We start from the raw sequence: 23,107 nt of genomic DNA on the forward strand, positions 1-23,107 counted from the left end.
ACATGCGACATGAATGTGAACTGTCAAATCCAATCTGAGCAAAAAAATCGGTTTTAAGCAAAGTGTTTTATAATGTGAATGTAGAGAGGTTGGATTAGGTTCTCATCCTGTGGCTTTAATTTGAGTGCTGTGTAATTGCTCCTCCCGCTCAGCAGAGGGCGCCACAGAGTTTTCTCAGACCTCATTGTTTACATGATCAGATGAAAAACACCGTGGTGCCCCGCCCCCCATGTCCGCCCCTCACTGCCCCGGTAACGGTACCGTAGCGCAGAGTTAGTGTAGAGAGAGATGGAGGACGGTCAGGAGAGCAACGCGATGAGGGAACAGAAGAAGAGAGATCGGCAGCCAGGTGAGGATGCGCCGCCTTTCAATCAAACACAGATAGATAACGGAGGAGCGGGGCGCGCGGTGTTTCTGCGAACAGCTGCACTTTAACTACAAACCAGGACTCACGAGCTCCCCTGCGGCTCCGCTCCTCCTGAAAAACCCGCATAAAGCGCGAGTCTGTCCCCGCGTTTAAACTGTGTGATTAATATATTTAACGTTACTGCATTCAGTGTGTTTACAGTGTGTTTACAGTGTGTTTACAGTGTGTTTACAGTGTGTTCTAGTGTGTTCTAGTGTTTTACAGTGTTTACATAGTGTTGCAGTGTGTTTAGAGGGTGTTCAGTGTGTTCACTGTGTTTTACAGTGTGATTAAAGTGTGTTACAATGTGTTTAGAGGACATTTAGTGTGTTACAGTGTATTTAGAGGATGTTTTTAGAATGTTAACAATGTATTTAGAGTGTTGTGTAGTGTGTTACAATGTGTTTAGAATGGGATTAATGTGTTACAGTGTATTTAGAGTGTGATTATTAAGTTACAGTGTATTTAGAGTGTGATTAGTGTGTTACAGTGTGTTTAGAATGGGATTTGTGTGTTACAGTGTGTTTAGAATGGGATTAGTGTGTTACAGTGTATTTAGAGTGTGATTATTAAGTTACAGTGTATTTAGAGTGTGATTATTAAGTTACAGTGTATTTAGAGTGTGATTAGTGTGTTACAGTGTGTTTAGAATGGGATTAGTGTGTTACAGTGTATTTAGAGTGTGATTGGTGTGTTACAGTGTATTTAGAGGATGTTTTCAGAATGTTAACAATGTATTTAGAGTATTGTGTAGTGTATTAAAGTGTGTTTAGAATGGAATTAGTGTGTTACAGTGTGTTTAGAATGGGATTAGTGTGTTACAGTGTATTTAGAATGGGATTATTGAGTTACAGTGTACTTAGAGGATGTTTACAGAATGTTAACAATGTATTTAGAGTATTGTGTAGTGTGTTACAGTGTGTTTAGAATGGGATTAGTGTGTTACAGTGTATTTAGAGTGTGATTCTTGAGTTACAGTGCATTTAGAGTGTGTTGTAGTGTGTTTAGAGTGTGATTAGTGTGTTTATGGCGTTACATAGTGTTTAGGGTTGTAGTGTGTTACAGTGTGATTAGTGTGTGTTGTATTGTGTTTATGATGTTACAGTGTGTTTAGACGGTGTTCAGTGTGTTACAGAAAGTGTGCTTAATATGTGATTATTGTGTTTACAGTGTGTTTTATATGTTTAGAGTATGATTAATATATGATTCCTGTGGTTAAGGCTTCTCTTTACTTTCATTTTTAACGGGATGTGGGTGTGGCCTCAGTGCAGAATAACAGCTGCTGTGTGCTCTGGTCCTGTTAGAGTCAGGTGGAGTTTCTCTTTACCTTTAAAGATACCAAACCAAAATACTTAATATGAGCCTGTGAATCATACTTTATTTATACCATATTTTATATTTTGTGTTCTGTGTCGCAAATAATATAAACTACTTGTGAATTAAGTTTTTTTTTTTTTTTTGCTGGGAAACATCTGATTTAAATGGTTTTACTCCTGAAAACATAAATAAATCAATCACACTAGTGAGTCTAATGCAGGATAAAAAAGGCATTTCTGTGGTCATGTGGATTCAGCAGCAGCCGCTTCACGCGGATAAAGCTCTGAAGCTCGTGAATATGGTCGGCCTCACTGTAGTTAATGACAGCAGAGGCTTCAGAAAGCTCAGCGTAACTGTTAAACAATGTTTCAGAAATGAATCTCTGATATTTCACAATGTGGCATGATCTCTCTCTTTAGATAAATATCATTTTGCAGCTGTTGAGGAAGGTATGGGACTATTTAAAGAGAAAATTCTGCTTCTAAGCTCTATTCTGCCGAGCTTTAATGCTGCATGCTTTACTCATGAGCTTTCATGGCTGTGTGAGGACTGTTGTAATACAGTTGCTGTATTTTCGAGGCTATATAATAATAGTGGCGTGTTATTCTAACGCATGCAGCATATTCTGATGTTGAAGGTAAGGATGCACTATTTATGAAATCTTAAATTGGACAAGTAGACCTGTCACAATGTTTTGTTTTGGATTATATTTTGTCTCAGAAAAAAAAAAAAAAGTATAAAAAAAGACCACTAAAACGGTAAAGGCTCAATATATGACTGTACGATATGGTTAAAATAGGGTATCTAACATTCCTAAAAAGCAGTAAACGTTCTTAAAGCCCTTAATTTAAAAAAAAAAAGGCCTTAATCATTCTTAAAATATCTTAAATGTATTTCATAAAGGATGTAAAATACAACAGACAGTAAATATATATTTGCTTTTATTTTTAAACATTGCCGTTCACAATTTTCACATTTCGTTTGCTGACTGAACTAAGATAAACTACCTGCATTTAATGAAAACTTTTTTGATAACCTCAATTTCAGAAGCATATACTGTGGACAATCAGTTCTGTTCTGTTTAAAAATTAATATTTGTGTTGTATGCTTTTTGCCAGTTTGTTATATTTTATATAGTATTTGACAAAAAAAATCACAACTATATACAGTATATATATACAATAAATAATTGTGTTTAAATTCTATGGTTAATAGTGGAGGTCTTCATGGACCTACCAGTCCATTTACAATTACTCAGCAAAAACTCAGCAGTGTGTTCTTTCTTCTTAGTCACATTGCACACTAGGGGTGGGCGATATGGCTCTAAAATAATATCACAATTTTTCAGGGTATTTTTGCGATAACGATATACTTGGTGATATAGGAAAACAGAAAAATAATTAATTAATTTCAGGAATATAATATAAGAGTATAACAGCATAATCATAATGTGGCAAAATAAATAATATAGCATAAAATAATATAATGCAGCAAATAATATTGCAGAATATTTAGTGCATGAATATAAACTGCAAACTTAAACAATTATACAATAAATACACTTAAAGCTTTACAGTAAATAATGGACTACTTTTAAGACAAAACATCTCTATTATCACGATATGTTGTATACGATATAATATTGCCCACCCCTACTGCACACAGTTGATTTTAGTAAGCCAAATGTTTGACTGATATTTTTATTCTTGTTTTTCTTATATTAATTACTCATCATAGTTTATTTGCCTTTTATTAACACATATTTTGTTCTTGTGTTAAACAATGGCAACTACAGACTCCACAAGGGAGCTTATGCACTAATGAAGCAGTAGAAACCTAAATATATTTGATAACACCAGTGAAGCCCAAGGCCTGAACATTATGGTGCCCTAAAATGAGAAGGACTGTGTAAAAAAAAAAAAGTTTATAAATTCAATATATTAAAATATAATTACATATCAAGACAGTGAAAACATATCTTAATTCCCAAACTTGGCGGAGGGCACTGTAACTAAGTAAGTTCTAATAAAGCATTACTAACAATCAGCTTGCACTGTTTAAATTAACCCTGTTTGTGTTTTGGTTGATCACACCCAGCTGCAACATCTGTGATTGGTCGAAAAACTCCCAGCTCACTTTAAACCTGTGTTTGAGTCTTGTTTAAGCATTGCAGCCTGTTGTGAAATTCAATACTATGATAAATTTAAATAATGAAACGATATATTATGCAGCACTATTAGGCCTGTCACGATAATATAATTTTTTGCGAACGATATGGTGTCCCAGAAATTATTGCGATAAACAACATTGTTGGCATTTTTAGCCCACTAATTTGGCACTAATAAAATAATAACATATTATCATAACAATGAAATTAACCCTTTTAAAGACAATAAACTTTCCATTACTGTTCACGCACCAAATTTTGGAACCACACCTAATTTTGCGAAGTGCAAAGGGAAGTCAGGGGGATAAACGGGTCTGCCCCACACCATGACGTGCAGCCCCGGTCTGTCCAAGCTGGCCCGCGTTGAACCGGCATAAAGACCCTGCCTGGGTGATGGTGAGAGGAAGGCTGAGGCAACACAAACCTAAAAGACACTAAGTTTAAGCAACTCATTGGGCCGTCATTATGTTTCTTTAAGTTAGTTTTGGGTGTTGATGGAGGGCTTTTTTCCTAATAAAGGTATGTTTTCAGTGCATTTTGTAAGTGCCAACACAAGGCACGATATCGCGATTATTAAAATAATTTAAGTAATTTAAATTTATTGAACAATAAGTCGATGATGTAGTTATTGTGACAGGCCATAAGCCCTATAATGCATCTTTTAGCATTAAATTAATACATACTTAAATACACACTAAATGTACTATTTTGGAACAACTCATGGCAACTTAAGTATATTTCATTTGTACTTAAGCTATATTTAAACACAACATAAAAGCATTATATTGTGCTTTTGAGTGCTTTTTTTCATATAACTTCTGTGAACGTAAGTAGATTTAAGTATGTGTTTTTTTAAACATATTTTTTGTATGCTTGAAGTATATTGTAAATTTACTACTTTGTCTATTGGTGCACATATTCTGTATACCTTAGTGACACTGGGGGGAAAAAAAAACTACACTAAGGTGCACTTTAAGTATATTTGATGTGTATTTTCATTAAATACATTAAATATACTTTTTATAAATGCACTTTTAGTATTCTTTACCTAATTGAACATACTTTTAATGCTCTAAAGTTTACTTCCTTTTCACAAGGGATATTACTGCTATGCCATATTTTTGATCAGCTGTGATTTTATATGCTTTTAATTTAATTGAATCCTAATTTTAATTTGAAGCAGTTTAGGATGTACACACCTCAGCGGTTTCCTCTGTTGTTCTAACAGTCAGAAACTCTTCTGTTGTTCCCCTGTGATTGATTTGTAGAGCTGATCAGCACTGACAGTGACATTGGTTTGTGTGGGTGGCTCCTGGTGCTCTTCTCCATCCTGCTGACCCTCCTCACTCTGCCCCTGTCCATATGGATGTGCATCAAGGTAATCATTGGATAAGAAATACAATAAAATGAATAATAATGAACTAAGAACAAAATCAAAATATAAAAACATAAATAATTAAATTCAAATTAAAATAACAGAAAAGATACAGTAAACTCATTTGAAACAGTTACAGGCTTTCTGGTGGTGATTAGAAACTAACAGTTTAAAATGTACACTAAAATGTAAGCTACACTTCCTGTAGTTTGATTAACTGCCTGGCTTTAGTGTTGTAGGCTGTAAGAACAAGCATCATTTTCTGAGCTGCAGTAACTCTGTATGATGTATGATCTTCTGTTTACTCTATAGCATTTTCTTTCACCATCTAATATTCTATATTTGAAATCTGTATTTAAATAATTTGAGAAAGTAAAATCTATAAGTTGCTTAAATTAAATAAAAAAGACTAAATTATTGATTAGAATTCAAAAGATTTATTGTGCAAAACAATTGACATCACAAAAAAAACATAAATTAACTTACAATTTAGGCATAATAACTTACAAGTTTAAGTGCAATTAGGTTTTCAGTAAGCGTGACTTCATTTTTTATTAAATTATTTAAGTAAATTCAATTCAATTTAAATATTTTAAGTGTAGGAGGCAGTGCCTGATGTTAAAAAATAATAGCAGAAAAAGCCTGGGATTTATGTTTTGCAAGTTATTTACTAAAACATTCTGCAAATCTATAAAATTTGACATTTTGCATAAATAAAAAGCGTAAATGTTAAATTGTTTTGCTTTAAAAAAGGAAAAATAATGTAAACATCCCATCAACAAAGCCTAATATTGTTCAGTCTGAGTAATTCTGAAATGTTTTGGTTTTACTATTTAAAATTACCAGCAGATCATTTTGGTTGTTGAATAATTTCGGGTGTTAAATATTCAGTGCATCCTTAGCCTACATTTACCATTTTAGAAATTCTGAGAATGTTTACAACAGCAACGTGGCCTCACTGTTCCAGTCAGAGAGTCTGAGAATAATTGCTGCATTAAAAATAACCTGCTTGAGTTCATTCTGTGCTAATGCTCTTACATTAATAATCCTTCAATTAGCCAAGACCCAGCTTCATAAGCTGCCTGGAAACCCCTCTCTAATGGGAAATTGTATTATGGGTACCATTTCCTTTTTAAGTAAAACTCAAAGTAAGAATACAGTCGTTTCTTATACATTGTCTCACTTGATGATACCAGAGTCAGAAAATTAATGCAAAACTTTAAAAGAAGCAAGAGATCAAGTCCACAATGAATGGAGCTAAATGGCTAAAACCTATAATTAAAAATAATAATTAACGACTTGTCCAGTTCACATTCATTTTATTTTCAAAAGTAGAATCAGTTACCACTTCCCTGTACATTTCCATTTTTATATAGCAAACTAGTTTTGGGCAATAGAGACGTTAGCATTTAGCATTTAGCTTTAGTATAGCACTGCTGTACTAAAGAGATTCTCCATAGTATTGAACTGTAGGTTTATTAGCTGGGGATTACTCCAGAATCAATCAAATCAATTAAATGTGTACCAACAACCCACAAAATAGAAGTGGAAAGATTATACTGTCCCATGACTTTTGCCATATTGTATACTAGTATTATATAGATTAATATTACAGACAGAGTGATCTATTTTAACTGTTTATTTCTTTTATTGTTGATGATTGTTTATGGTTTACAGCCAATGAAAACCCAAAAATCAGTGTCTCAGAAAATGAGAATATTATATAAGACCAATTGGTACTTTTGGCAGTGTGGGCAGTGTGCCAAGTCCTGCTGGAAAATGAAATCCACATCTCTATAAAAGTTGTCAGTAGCAGAGGGAAGCTGTAAGATATGAAGTGCTGTAAGATTTTGTGGGAAAACAAAACTGCACTGACTTTGGACTTGATAATAAAACACAGTGGATCAACACCAGCAGATGACAGACATGCCTCTCCAAACCATCACTGATCATCAGTATATTTTACATTTCATTTTTAAATCAAGGGAGCAGAGTCTGGAGGACGAGTGGAGAGACGCACAGTCCAAACTGCTCGTGATCTAGTGTGAAGTTTCCACCAATCAGTGATGGTTTGGATAAAGAGACATGTCATCTGCTGGTGTTGATCCACTGTGTTTTATTATCAAGTCTAAAGTCAGTGCAGTTTTGTTTTCCCACAGAATCTTACAGCACTTCACTTACTGCGCTTCCCTCTGCTACTGACAACTTTTATGGAGTTACGGATTTCATTTTCCAGCAGGACTTGCTGGAGTTTTAATCCTTCAGTAACCCAACATTCTGGCTTCCTTGTGACCTCAAGTCTACAGTATTCTTAATACTGTAATTGTAGGAAGGGTGTAACTTCCTTCTTTAGGAAGTGCTGTATTGTTAATAGATATATGCATTTTTTATAACCCTTACACACATGATACTTAAAATACACAGACATGCCAAATGTCATGGGATAGCAGTATGTAAATTGGTTATGATCAAGTGTTAATGTGAAAGTCATGTAAAATTTGGAAAGAGTCTCACGATACAAATGCTTTAACAGGTTGTGTATTAAGCCTATATTTCCGAAGTTATTGACAGCTGGACTCTTTCTGATATTCCTGTAGATAGTGAAGGAGTATGAACGAGCCATAATCTTTCGTCTGGGACGTATTTTGCGAGGAGGAGCAAAAGGTCCAGGTAAGAAATCAGTCAATTGATTCAGTTTTATGAATATTAAGTACACAATGGGTTAGTTTACCAGACAGGGATTAAGCCTAGTCTTGAATGGAGATTTTCCATTTAAATTTATATAGTGTTTTTGACTGGGCTTGTACCTCCAACCTCATACACCACCACCATGCCAGTGCAGACACTACCACCCAAAAATGAATAGCTGCTTTGTGGTGGGTTTCTCTCCTTTGTAAGGAGGAGGATAATAATAAAGTATACAGATAAACAGTTACAGAACTACAGTCTGTAATTAGAGAACTACGACTGCTTATCATTGGATAATGGGTAAATGGATAATGGTCAAAATCAAAATGCTATGCTTAATTGGTGTATATTGTAATATGTAGTATGTGACAGCACCAAAATCCAGACAGTGAGAACAATGAGTGAAGGAATTATTTTGACATGCAGACAGTATTAGGAAATAACATTTCTGATGTTTTTTTAGAGCATATACAGTAATCACCCACCTCCTCCTGCTGGACTGTTCTGGTCAGATGGGCCTCATTTGTTATGCTGTTTGTATATAAACCTGCCTGGCAAGGTGGTAGACAGACAGACCACAGGGTTTGCTGACATGAGAAACTGGTTTGTTTGCTGCTGCATCACGGTGGTCTGTGTGGTACAGAGAATAAACAACGCGTCTGTTTTTTTCCCTTCCCCTGGCCTACATTCACTTCCCCTCTCTGCACTGACGGAGGTTTGAACTGCCAGCGGAGACCAAGTCTGATAGATAGAAAGAACAATAGGAGAAGTCTGGCTGCAGTCCTGCTTGTGTAAGCACACAAATCAGAGTTGGACAGCTTTTGCCGTTGCAAAAGAGAGTTATTCTAGAAAAGGTGCTTTTAGAGAAAGTTCGCAAATTCCAAATTAAAAGAGTCGAATGCCGCGGACATTGTGAAGGCTGCGTCTGTGAGCCGATGTATCAGAACAGAGTCACTGCGCTTTTCTTCGAGCGTTTGCACTGAAATGCTAATCATTAACCCTTGTGTGTTTTCATTTTTCATCAAATGATACTAAAAAAATATTTTTTCTAACCCAAACTCATTGGCATTGGCTCATTTTATGTGAAAAACATATATCAAAACACATTTTCGATAAACACACACTGTACACCCCCCCTACACATTTATATTACATACAGTATGTTTGGCCAAGGGCTAATAAACATTGCTTCATTTGTAAATTTGAAACTAAACAAATTTTCTACTCATATCTTGAGTTTAATTCATTTTCTTTTACATTTTATTAAAAAAAAAAAAAGAGTAGCACTTTTTGAAAGAAATGTAACATAAGAAAGGTAAAGGGCAAATATTCACCATGTAAGCTGTTTATATTGCTTGCAATTTAGGTGAAGCAAGCATGTGTAAAGCATTTTAATGTAAAATTGCGCTGAATTGAATACAAATAACAAAGTAAACGAGTAACAAAAATATGAACACCGCACAAGGGTTAAAGCTGCATCAGCAGCAGTTCAGAAAAAGAGGCGGAGTCTGACTTCACATGTATCGGAGGAGGTGTGTGCTTATCTTCACCCTCCTTATGCTGTGGCATCACCAATCGGCCTAGCTAAATTGGGGAGGACAGTTGTGAGATTAAGAAAATGCCTTTGAATATTGAGATATGATATTTTTACCTTATCAAAATCTTACCGGCTCTAATGACAGCATATTGCAATATACAGCTCTGGAACAAAATAAGAGACCACTTAAAAATGATGCGAATATAATCTGGAATATAATCAAGAGCAAGATCACAAGCTATCAAACCAAACTGAACTGCTTACATTTTGGAACCAGGAGTAAAGCAGCATAAAGTTATCCAAAAGCAGTGTGTAAGACTGGTGGAGGAGAACATGCCAAGATGCATAAAAACTGTGATTAAAACCTGGGTTATTCCACCAAATATTGATTTCTGAACTGAATAAATGCTCTAAATGACAATATTGTCATTTGGAATTTGGGAGAAATGTTGTCTGTAGTTTATAGAATAAAACAACAATGTTCATTTTAACATACATAAACCTACAAATAGCAAAATCAGAGAAACTGATTCCGAAAATCTCTTAATTTATTTCAGAGCTGGATTAAATTGTAACTCTGTATTGTAATATGAGTTGTATTGCAAGGTTCTTGCAAGTGCACAGCCCTTATCTTCTCTGAATTCTGCACAGCACTGTAGAGATATGTTTTTTTATTTATATTTCTTCTGCATCACAACAAACATACACAAATGGCTGTTATGGGATGTTCTCTGCAGTGGCCTTTGTTAATGTAATTTAAAAGCCACTGTATGATCACATATTTGCTTCTGGCTTGAGAAAAGAGTGCAGGACGAGATTAGTCACAGTCTTCCACAGCCTGCCTGTCTTTAACTGCAGCCGTCTAATTCACTTAATGGAGCAGGCAGCGGAACTGATGGCCGTCTTCATGATCTTTGGCTCTGTTGCTATGGAGCTGTGACGTATGATAAGGAACTGCAGTGCAACATGGGTCTTAAATTGTCTTCACTCTCTTGGTCATGGTCGGGTCAATGCCGTATGGTGCCATGCTATGTTCATGTGTATAGAACAGGCCTGCATTTACAACATATACTGCGTGCAGTAAGAGAATAGAACATATACTGTAGTACAATAATTGTAATGACTAGGGAATCCCAGGGCATCTCACAATACAATATCAATGATACCTTGATTCTAATTATCATTTCAACAACATAATTAACATCAATGATAAAACCTGACAAAAGTCTCATGAACAGTTGGTAGCATTTTGCTCCATTATGCACAAATAAATGTGATTTTTCGGCTGGTCATGGCTGCTTCACTTGCGCAGATCTCCTTATTGAAGGGAGCTTTCTCCACTACCGCAGAGTAAGCAGAAGCAGAAGCCCGTGATTGGCTCTTTTTCAAGGTCTGGTCAAAGGCATATGATGCCATGTTACTTTTATGTATATATGACAGGCCTGCATTTACAACACATACTGAATGCAGTAAGAAAATAGAACATATCGTAGTACGATAAGTCGATAACGTAATTATCTTGGCTACGGAATCACAGGACATCTCACGATACAGTATCAAGATATGTTGCCCACAATAACAATGATATAATGATATCATGATTCTAATTATCATTTTAACAAAATATTTAACATCAATTATAAAATCTGACAAAAAACCTAATAAACAGTTGGTAGCATTTGGCTCCGTAATGCACAAAAAAAAGATTTTTTTGTGTGGTCTTGGGTGGACATGTTCTGCTTGTAAAAAATAGATATTTAACAAAAAAATGTAATAAAAAATATTTAATGCTCATCTAATTTTGTATATTTTATTTACAGTTTTGATATAACTTTTTTACATGTAGTTGTCATGTTCCTCCTCCTAAAAAATGCTCTTAAATTTACATGCATGTATACATATGTTTTAAATGGGTTTTTGAAGGCTGTTTTTCAAAAATCAATTTATTTGGTTTGTATTCTATGAACAAGGCGTCTGTGAGCTGATGTATCGGAACCAATCACTGTGCTTTCCTTGAGCATGCTGTGATGCTCATCGCTAATGTCGCATCAGCAGCAGTTATTATAAAATGCTCTTAAATTTACATGCATGCATATGTAAGTTTTAATGGGTTTTAAAGGCTGTTTTTCAAAAATAGCCTGTTTTTCTATGAACAAGGCGTCTGTGAGCTGATGTATTAGAACCAATCACTGCGCTTTCCTCCAATGCTATTCGGTACTGCTGCATTTTTTATTTGTTTGGTTAACTTAAAGACCACGATAAAATGTGGGTCCCGGGCTAAGACCAGTTGAGAAAACCCTGGCTTAAAGGATCGTCTTTAAATCTTTGACTCTAATTCCTACAAGAGGCATGTTCTCTGCTGTTGTGTGAGGCAGCAGGATGACAGTGTTGGACATTACCAGACTAAACAGGATTATTTGAAAGGCCAGAGCAGATGTTGAGGCTAAATTGGACAGAGTGGAGATAATTGCTGTGACAGGGAGGATACTGACATAGATCTGAATGACCACCAAGACAGTGATCGTGGCCTCCCTCTTACCCTCTCTGTTTTCTGCCTGTAACTTATCTTTAGTTTATTTTTGGCCGGGGGCCATGCCGTTATATTTTGGAACGTGACCTTGCAGCCGGCATTCCAGGGAATATCCAATGGGATCAAAGTGCTGAAGGAAGTGGCTAACATTAGAACTAATGAACATTGTTGGCACTGATGCCTTGAAAGCCAGTTATAGCCTGTAAAAACCAATGAGGAGCTTTCATTTGATGTAGTGATGCATGAATACCGATGCTGGTATTTGCTATTTGCCTGATTTAGGCCCAATCCCATTTCTCTTTTGTACCCTACCCCTTGTTTTCGAGTGTAATCCTCAGAAAGGGTGAAATCCTCCTTCTAAGAAATGGGGCGATCCTTCAAGAACCCAATCTAGACATAGCTATAGCTATAACAGTGGAGTGTTAAAGTTCAGAAACCTAGCTTCTGATTAACTAGTTAAATTTAGGGCATTTTGTTGTTGTCCATTCTTTAATTCCTCTGTGATGGGGAGCTGAAATGAGCTTTTATTAACTTCCATTTTTTCTTTATTTCCCCGTTCCACCTTAAATGCTGCCTCATCTGTTGCATCATTTAAGGTGGAACAGAAAGATTAGTTAGCTACTAAGACAAACTACTAGCAATATTTTTATGTGGGTTATGAAGTAAACAGCCATAAAACATTAAAACTACACAATTAACTATTTAACTAGTGTATACCCCTACTTCTAGCCTCTGTTTTGAGTGTGCCTCTAAAAATCTCTGTTTGAAGGGCCATGTAGCCTAACAAACAAATCACATCCTACTCTAGGTGTGCTCATGCTAAACAGAGCCACCCCTCTGTTTAGCATGAGCACACCTAGAGTTTTATGGCTGTTTACTTCATAACGCACATAAAAATATTGCTAGTAGTTTGTCTTAGTAGCTAACTAATCTTTCTGTTCCACCTTAAATGATGCAACAGATGAGGCAGCATTTAAGGTGGAACGGCGAAATAAAGAAAAAATAGAAGTTAATAAAAGCTCATTTCAGCTCCCCAAGGTTTGAAATGGGATTGGACCGAGACCGTGATCCAGATGTGAAATGAAGCTCCGGGTGTGGGCCGGATTTGGGCCAGATGAGTAAAGAAGTCGCTGAGATCTGGCCCGGTGCTGGGCTGGATTTGGCCCATGTCTGCAAACCAAATCTGTACTGGTATTGGCCCACCGTGCAAAAGAACACCGGTCCAGAACATTAGGATGATTTGCACCAGATCCAGAACAGATCATTTTTGCTATCTGGGATGATATTTATGGATCATTAATTTACATGCCTTATTTGGTAACCCCTGTTTATATGTGCTTTTATTTGATTATTAAACTGTACTGTAAATACAGTTTCCAGTAAGTAACTACAAGTGTTTCCTGTTAATGGTTATGAGAATTTGGGCTGTACTTGACCTCTCTCAGCAATGTAATGTATACAAACCATACAAATTTCTCCTCTCAGAAGGCAACAGGGAATGGGAATGCATGGAATTTTCCACTTGTTCCTGAAGTGCAGCACAGTAGTCCAGGCAAGACTGTGTGTAACAGCAAAGTAACCGATCCCATCTGCTGTCTGGCCAACTTCCCAGTTTCCTTTTGAAAGTACTACCCTTTGAAAAAGTACACAATGCAAGAGGACTCTCAACCAGCTCTCAGCCGAACCGGCCTGTTTGCCTTCCCCGTCACATCCCTCCGAGCTTTACTACAGCAGGCAATATCTCTCCAATCTTTTGATTCTTTATTCAGGGGTATGAACAGTATGGCTTTAGGAGATGCAATTTGAATGAGAACAGACATTCATAGCCTGCAGTTTATAAGCAGATGCACTTGCAATTCTTGCTTCCAGCTTCGAGTGGAGTGAACAGCTCCGGCTGACGGAGTGAGAGTGTGTACATCATCCTCAGAGAGCCAGCTGAAGATTTACCGCCTTGATAAACAGCTCTCAGTGGACTCAGCTGATTTGTCCATGCAGAAATGAGAGAGGAAACTAATGCATATGTTTGTAGATCTCAGCTTTGGGACCTTGTGGGACAGCGCTCTTGTAGTGCAGCAAATCGATATTTTCTAGGCAAAGCCAGCCATGAACAGTGAAGACGGTGAGACAGGGGTGTTATTGGCATCAGAGCCAAATCCGGTCTAATACATTAGCAGTGGTTGCTCAGTGTTTAGAGCTCTGCATTATTGATCACCAGAGATGTAGAGTAACAAAGTAGATCTACATCACTACTGTGCTTAAGTACCACATTTCTACAAAAAAATTTGCTGATAAAAACTTACAGATTTCTTTTGTTCTAGCATTTGTGTCATACTTACATTTTTCAAATTAACAAACAAACATTAATATCAGACTAATGTAACCAGAGCAAAATATAAAAATACATTTAAATGATGATTTAATTCATTAAGAGAACAAAAAAAAATAAAAATCCGAACCGATCTAGCCCTTTGAGAAAAAGTATTTGCCCCCCATAAATTAACTGTGATTAATCACACTTTTTAAAAAGCTGAGTTTTCACCAATTTCACCACTAGGCACAAGCAGGCCTGATTACTACCAGACCTGTAGAATCAGGAAATCACTTAAATAGAACCTGTCTGACAACATGAAGCAGATAAAAGATTTCAGAAAGCAACACATGATCTGGAAAAATAAATCAAAAACAGATAAGAAAACATTGTCAAAAGTCATTGACGTCTTGCCAGTCTGAATTTTTGTTTTTTTCCGGATGTTAAACATGATTACAGTAATTCAACATCAGTAATAATAGGGTGACCAAATGTCCGTATTTCCCGGGACATGTCCGTATTTCACGTCCTGTCCCTGGCGTCCCAGGTTTTTTTTTTTTTTAAGTGAGGAAATGTCCTGGTTTTTAAATTACCTTCATTGGACCAGAGAGCAGTAGACAGCGTGACTGTCAGTGTGGAGCCCTCCCTCCCTCCCCCCCTTCCGGTGCAGTCTCACAGTAAGAGCACACACACAACGCTCCACCCCTCAACCCCCCCCGCTCCCCCACTCCCCCCCGCTATCAGGTGTCCTGGTTTAACCAAATAAAAATATGGTCACCCTAAGTAATAAGGAACTTTATGTTGTTGATAAACTCAACAGATAAAACCAGAATGCATAAAAAAACACCAACCATGCTAAATTATTTTCTTTAAAACACAAATAAAACACTAAACTAATGTTTTGGAGTGGCCTAGTCAAAGTCTGATTGAGATGCTGTGGCATGATTTTAAACAGGACGTTCATGTTGGAAAACCCACCTGTGGGGCTGATGCTCAGGTTCTGGTAACCTGCTCTAAACAGTGAGTTAGATGAACAGTCTTAGGAAAATAGTATAAAAGTGTAGCATGTGGTTAAGGGGGATGTTTACACTGAGTAAACTTTGTACAGAAAGAATCTTCGCCCACAGCCCTAAATAAAAGCATATATGGTCATGTGGTGCCGGAGTTTTTTTTTTTTTTTTTGAGGGTACATGTGTGCTGCTGAAATGAGTCACCATCTAGTTATTTTTTTATTCTCATAGACTTCATATTTAAAAAAAATATTAATGAGATATACTGAAATTTTGCATTTGTGTGTCTGTGTGTGTGATTTTATATACCTGCAGGTCTTTTCTTTATACTGCCCTGCACTGACAGCTTCATTAATGTGGACATGCGCACCATCACCTTCGACATCCCCCCTCAGGAGGTGAGATATATGAGCGCACACTCCCACACAAACACAGCTACTAACAGTTCACCTACGCTCATGTAAAGTACCTCACCATACCTTGTGGCTTGAAGCTGCGGCCTGGAAGTGATGTTTGTTTTTGTAGCTGGTGCTGCTAATGTGGGAAAAAGATCAAATTAAAATTAAAGCTGAAGTTACAGAACTGTAAATCCATACTTATATTTGATATAAAAGTAATCTTTATAGTCTAAATAACAGAGCCTGTAGTGTAGACAATGAGTTTTAATGCAATTTGAAATATATAAAAATTATTAAAGCTTTAAAGCATTTCACTTTTACATATCATGGTTGTCCAATGAGAAACAAGTATCTTCATTTTTCCATGTCAGTTTTTAGTTTACTACATACAACACTTAAACTGTCTCTTACACCGTGCAAAAAATTATCGATGAACAGACCAATAGGAATGCTTTAAAATGATCTGAAATAAACTGTTTTTCTCTCTCCAGTAGAGTTGCTGTTTTGGAGATACTTGTTTTTCATTGGACAGCGACAATATACATTGACATGCTACATTTAATGGCATAAGAACTAAAACGGTATCCCATGACTTTTGCCACCTTCCTTTAATGAGTATGGGACCTTCTGTATTGAAAATGAATGTGATTTCTGCTAAAGTCACTTTGGCTGTACGCATGGACAATTCTAGCCAGACACCACCGGTCACGATCATTACCACCCACTGCACTATCCATTTATATTCAGAAAGTGTAGTTAGCACTTTAAGCTACCACTAAAGGACACGCTTTACACATGCATTTCTGGACAAGCTGAGAGATACAGAACCGTCACTGAAAGTGACACAATCATGTAAACTGAGGTGGTAGAGTAATATAGCATTGAGAAGTTTTGTTCTAAGTTGGAATTTTGGTACGTCTTCTTATTTTCCTATTGTGATTTTCCCTCAAACATAAAAGTGTTATGTCTAATGTTGTTTCTCTGACTGCTGATATCCACAGGTCCTGACGAAAGACTCTGTGACTGTTAGCGTGGACGGCGTGGTGTATTACCGAGTGCAGAACGCCACCCTGGCCGTGGCAAACATCACCAACGCTGATGCCGCCACTCGCCTTCTGGCTCAAACCACCCTGAGGAACGTGCTGGGAACTAAGAACCTGGCCGAGATCCTCTCTGATCGCGAGGAGATCGCTCATAGCATGCAGGTCTGACCTGTTCAACGTGTTTAACTGTAGCCAGAAACATTTACACACATGCAGACACTCACGAGAAATAAACCACAAGATAAGATCATTCTTAATTAGTTCCACACTGGGCAAATTCACAGTATTAAAGCAGGAAAGTACGGTGGCCGAGAAAGCCCAACGCAGTGCAAATTGAAAAGCGCTGCAAAAGCACAAAACACATCCATCAAAATTACAACACAGGCGCAGCAAATAGAAAAACGCGCTGCAAATACAACCACAACACAACAGAAGTGAGTCACAACACAACAGAATTTTCCCGGGGGACCTTAAAAGATGCTGTACCAGCTGTATACAAAGGACCATAAGTGGCAAACAAGCTTCTGAAAAGTAAGTAATGTTTATTACCTGTGATTACCACGGTTGTGTGCATATTATTAAAAGTTCTGCTTCACAAAACGCCTTGTTTGCCACGTATTGTCCTTTGTACACATAGTGAAGTCCGAGACGTTACTGAAGACGCAGCTTAGCTGGTACAGCATGTTTTAAGGTCCCCCGGGAAAATTCCGTTGTGTTGTGACTCACTTCCGTTGTGTTGTGGTTCTATTTGCAGCGCGTTTTTCTATTTGCTGCGCATGTGTTGTAATTTTGATGGATGTGTTTTGTGCTTTGTGCTTGTGATAGCAAGGCACTCAGTACAATATATATATGTATACAGTACAGGCCAAAAGTTTGGACACCTTCACTTTTTCAATGCGTTTTCTTTATTTTCATGACTCTTTACATTGTAGATTCTCACTGAAGCATCAAAACTATGAATGAACACATGTGGAGTTTTATGTATTTAACAAAAAAAGGTGAAATATCTAAAAAAAAAAAAAAAACATGTTTTATATTCTAGTTTCTTCAAAATAGCCCCCCTTTGCTCTGATTACTGCTTTGCACACTCTTGGCATCATTCTCTCAATGAGCTTCTCTAAAAGAGGTGGCCACCTGAAATGAAAGGTTTTCCAACAGTCTTGAAGGAAGGAGTTCCCAGAGGTGTTTATTAGCACTTGTTGCTCCTTTGTCTTCTTCACTCTGTGCTCCAGCTCACCCCAAACCATCTGGATTGGGTTCAGGTCCGGTGACTGTGGAGGTTCAGCTCATTTTTTGTTAAGTACATAAAACTCCACATGTGTTCATTCATAGTTTTGATGCTTCAGTGAGAATCTACAATGTCTGAATATAAAGAAAACGCATTGAATAAGAGAAGGTGTGTCCAAACTTTTTACCTGAACTGTATGTATTATTGTTATAAATATATATATTTTTTATTATTTTAAATAAAAAGTATTTATTATGTATTTGCATGGTAGTTCATTGTAGTCTGTCCAATATATGTAATTAATTGCATTAATATTACATCAATTTAAATACAAATATTTATAAAGATATTGGTAAATGAGGCTTATTGTTAGTACAGCCAATAAAACCCCAAAAACAGTATCTCAGAAAATTAGAATACTATACCATATTAGACCAATTGGTACTTTTGGCAGTGTGGGCAGTGTGCCAAGTCCTGCTGGAAAATGAAATCTGCATCTCCATAAAAGTTGTCAGTAGCAGAGGGAAGCATGAAGTGCTGTGAGATTTTCCGGGAAAACAAAACTGCACTGACCATTGGACTTTATATAACACAGTGGACCGTGGACACAGTGGAGCTGATCATTCCACTGTTTTCTGTTCCAGAGCACTTTGGATGAAGCGACTGATGACTGGGGCATTAAGGTGGAGCGAGTAGAAATTAAGGACGTTAAACTGCCACTGCAGCTCCAGAGAGCCATGGCTGCTGAGGCAGAGGCTACCAGAGAGGCCAGAGCTAAGGTACACTACATACTCTGTTTGATTAGTCTGTTAATTAGTTGATTAGTGCTTAATTTTGATATATTTGTTATATTTACAGGTCTTTTGCAATATCTACTATCATCTGTCATATTTTTTGTACATATTTAATCAGTAATAGTATGTCTTAAATATGTGTCTAGTGTCTAGTATTTTATTCAAATTTTAATTATACAAAATTATACAACCACAATATATTAAAAATATGTTTTATTTGTATATTTGTAATTATATAATTAACCCAAAACAGTTTATGGTGATGTACGAGTCACAACTGTTAAAAGTTCCTTATAACACTTTAATTCATGAAGTCCCTAAGTGACATAATATACTGAACATCCTGAGAGCATCACAGGACTGTGTGTGTGGAAATATTGTTGTTGTGTCATTTGTGTTAAATTAGGATTTTAAATATTTACAGTCATGTGCCCACATAAAAACATGAATTTATCTGCTCACTGAATTATTTTTTTTTTTATCTAATTTATCTTTTTTGATCTTAGTATCATTGTTCAGAAATTGGTCTGGGCTCTTTTCGGTTTAATATATTATTTTTTAAGATTAAATATGTAATGTCAAATACAGTATATCAAATATACACCAGTGCCTGTCTAAGGGACACAGCATGGGTAAGGAATTGCTTCAGGAGTGTGCCCTCTGTTAGTTGTATAGGTATATATGTCCAATATATTTTCAAATGTTTGTGAAACCCATGCAAAAAATGCATTTAGCTTAGTGCTTAGTGCTGTGTGTATGTCACAGTGTTCTTCAAGATTGTGAAGGTTTCACAGTGTATCATAGTATTTTTATTATTTTTTTTATTTTTATTGATTTAATATAGTTTGTGACTACTGTACTATTATGGCTTTGATTTCAATTACGGTTACTTTGTCCCACAAAATTACACAATATATGAAGAAATCAGACTTCAATATCAGAAAAAACGCTGTAGGATGTAAATTTTTCAGTCCTAAGGCCTAGGGGTCTCACGATACAATATTTTATGATACGATACTTTGATTCTGCGATACTCAATATATCGAAGGAAACACTTCTACAACATCTGTGTTACTAAAGAGGATAAAATACCAGCAAATTCCAAGAATTATGGATTTATTGGAGTAAAAATATCCATATTTGACTCCACATATTGATAATATATCTCAAGCGAGACAATATATTGCAAAATCGATATTTTGTTCTACCCTTACCTTGGGCTCTTACTAAGGACACACTATCCCTCATCTAACAAACCTTACTTACCAGAGTTTGAAACTCTTTCTCTCTTTCTGTCTGTCTCTGTGTTTCTCTCTGTGTGTCTCTCTGTCTCTATCTGTGTCTCTATGTCTCTGTTTCTCTGTCTGTTTCTCTTCTCTCCCTCTCCCTTTGTCTCTCTCTCTCTGTTCCTCTATCACTCTCGTTCTCTCTCTCTCTCTGAGTCTCTCTATGTTTCTGTGTGTCTCTCTGACTCTGTCTCTCTCCCTCTCTTCTTTCTCTGTCACTCTCTACTTGCTCTGTCTCACTGTCTATTTCTCTCTTCTCTTTGTGTCTCTCTCTATGTTGATCTCTTTTCTTTTTTTCTTTCTTTCTTTTTCTCTCCCTCTCTGTCTCTCTCTTCCTGCTCTGTGTCTCTCTATTTCTCTCTCTGATGATAAACTAATTATGCACATTTAATATATTACAGTCTATAATGTTTAGTAGAGTTGAAATATATATTTAAAAAAAATGAACAAAAAAATATTTGAAGGTATATTTGGATAATATATTAGGAATATCTAATCAATCAAGGGATATATATATATATATATATATATATATATATATATATATATATATATATATATATATATATATATATATCAATATGTCTGTTTAATACATGATGTTTTTTTCACATAGTTGTGTGGTCTAATGTTAAATAAAGATAATGTTTAAATTAACTCTTTCTCTCTCTCTGTCTCTCTCTCTCTGTCTCTCTCTCTCTGTCTCTCTCTCTCTGTAGGTAATTGCTGCTGAGGGGGAGATGAATGCGTCTCGTGCGCTGAAGGAAGCGTCTCTGGTGATAGCAGAGTCTCCCTCAGCGCTGCAGCTCCGCTATCTGCAGACCCTCAACACCATCGCCGCCGAGAAGAACTCCACCATCATCTTCCCCCTGCCCATGGACATGATGCAGAGCTTCCTCAAACGCTGAGCAGAGTGCTTCTGTCTCTTACACACACACACATGGTCTAGCTTGACATCATCACTGACGATATTATATTTCTGCGTGCCTATTATTCTCTATAAAGAGCGCTGGTCTAATCTTTTAAAAGCCTTAAGCCATAATCAGTCAAAACATGCAATTTTGCTGAATTTTGCTTATGTTACAAGCTCATATTTCATTTTAAACATTTATACTTTTTTATATTTTATTTTAAAATGTTTTGTTTTGTTTTTGGTTGGTTAGAAATATTAAAATGATTTTTTTAAGTAGGTCATTAAATAAATTAAATTTTCGCTGTCCAATGAAAAATATGTATCTCCAAAATAACAACTTAGAAAAACAGAACAGAGATAAAAAAAAAAAAAAAAAAATCATAACTTACAGTGGAAATCAATATTAAAATAGTTTGCTTTAGGTAATTTTGAAGAATTTTTATTGGTCCGTTTTTCAAGAAATTTCGACATAGTGTAAAGGATAGTTTGTGTGTCTAAAATGCGTAGTAAACTAAAAATCAACAAAAATGGAGATACTTGTTTTTCATTGGACAGCAATGAAATGAAGTATTAGATACAGTTGTATTAGAGAACGCTGTTACCTCTCGAGCAAAAGCTACTACTTATTTTCTTTGTGAATATTTGAGCTGCTTTTATTGTTTAATAATATATATTTTGGATTCACATATATTTAGAGATCACCAAAGATATGCATGACTTATCAAATGGAGAGTGTGTGTGTAGGATCATTAAAGTGAGGTTATGAGGCTGAGCTGCATCATGTGCATGCTTTGTGTGAACCTTTGCTTTTTTTATTTTATTGTATTTTTTTATTTCATCATCAGTTTTCCTGTTATTAATCAATATGTGTCAATAACGTGCCATAATACATTCACACTGCCATCTAGCTACTATAACATTACTGCACTCACCATGATCTTAAGTAGAAAATCGCCTCAAGTGTTGGAGAATTAATGGGCCAAGTAGAAGTTGTATACATATATACTACAGTGAAAAGCAGCGTTTTAAATCAAATCAACCTCATTTGGCCTAATTATTAGAGGTTATTCTAATATACTGTAGTTATAGACGATCATTAGTAAAGTAGGGATTCACCGAATATCCAGCAACAATTATTAATATTTGTTTACAAAATTAAGGTATATAAAAAAAGAACAGAAAAATGAAAAGAAAGATTAATTTATACTAAACAATGGTGATTTTGACTATGCATTCAAGTCACAACCAGTGTGGAGTAAAGCCCTATCTGAACTGGATTAGTTTTTACTCAGGGGGACGCCTCTGAACTGTAATTGAAAAAACAGGAGGACCAATGTGTTTTTAGGCTTTTTTCTCGGTCACATGACATCGTGTTCAGCAGCTCCTCCATTTCCACTCGCTGTTGTGTTTTTACGTGGAAACGCACGCCCAAAGTGTAATTACGGTGCGCGGCAGTGGACAAATAGCTATTTTATGATACGCGAGGAGACGAAACTCAGAGATGTGCGCCCGGACAGGAACACACACATGGTTGTTCCAGACAGAAATAAAATAACAGAGGACCCCCCAAAAAAGAAATAATTAACCCAGGTTCTATTGTCATTTCGGTGCATCCCTAGTATAAGGCTGTACAAATATCCAGAATATCCAGAACTACAGTATTTATACCTAAAATTTTCATTAACACATTTATCATACAGACTTTATTGTATGCTGTTATTAAAAAGTATTACAATATTAAATATTAAGAAATATCTAAAAAAACAAAAAACAAACAAAAAAAGGTTTGGGAGAATGACCTCACACAACTTCTCTTTATTGTTACGTTCTATGTACCATCTTCAACCCTCACATTTTCATCAAGAAAAGTTTTATTCAATTAATTTTGTATTGATATAGTAAGCTGGCTGTGGTTAGTTGTGGAGAAGGAGGATCAGGTTATGGTCTTTTCCAAATTTCAGGTATTGTCTAACATTCATATTCCTGCATTTGTTCTGCATTTACATCAACTGTATGAATGTTTTATTTTCTCTTCCATACAAATAAGTGTATTTACATCTGTGTGTATTCCTTTAAATGTAAATATAACTAAATTGTTTACCTGGAA

The 23,107-nt window shown here is 36.1% G+C and overlaps 1 protein-coding gene across 1 annotated transcript; it reads left to right on the plus strand.

The window, feature by feature from the left end:
• Positions 1-213: 213 nt before the first annotated feature.
• Positions 214-23,107, plus strand: stom (stomatin). The gene is made up of 7 exons (XM_007253955.4): positions 214-349; positions 5,159-5,268; positions 7,863-7,935; positions 15,654-15,736; positions 16,738-16,941; positions 18,652-18,786; positions 20,807-23,107. The coding sequence occupies exons 1-7, from the start codon at positions 289-291 to the stop codon at positions 20,993-20,995; spliced, it is 855 nt and encodes a 284-aa protein (XP_007254017.2). The 5' UTR covers positions 214-288; the 3' UTR covers positions 20,996-23,107.

The sequence above is a fragment of the Astyanax mexicanus genome, chromosome 17, assembly GCF_023375975.1.
Source record: "Astyanax mexicanus isolate ESR-SI-001 chromosome 17, AstMex3_surface, whole genome shotgun sequence".
Lineage (NCBI taxonomy): Eukaryota > Metazoa > Chordata > Actinopteri > Characiformes > Acestrorhamphidae > Astyanax > Astyanax mexicanus.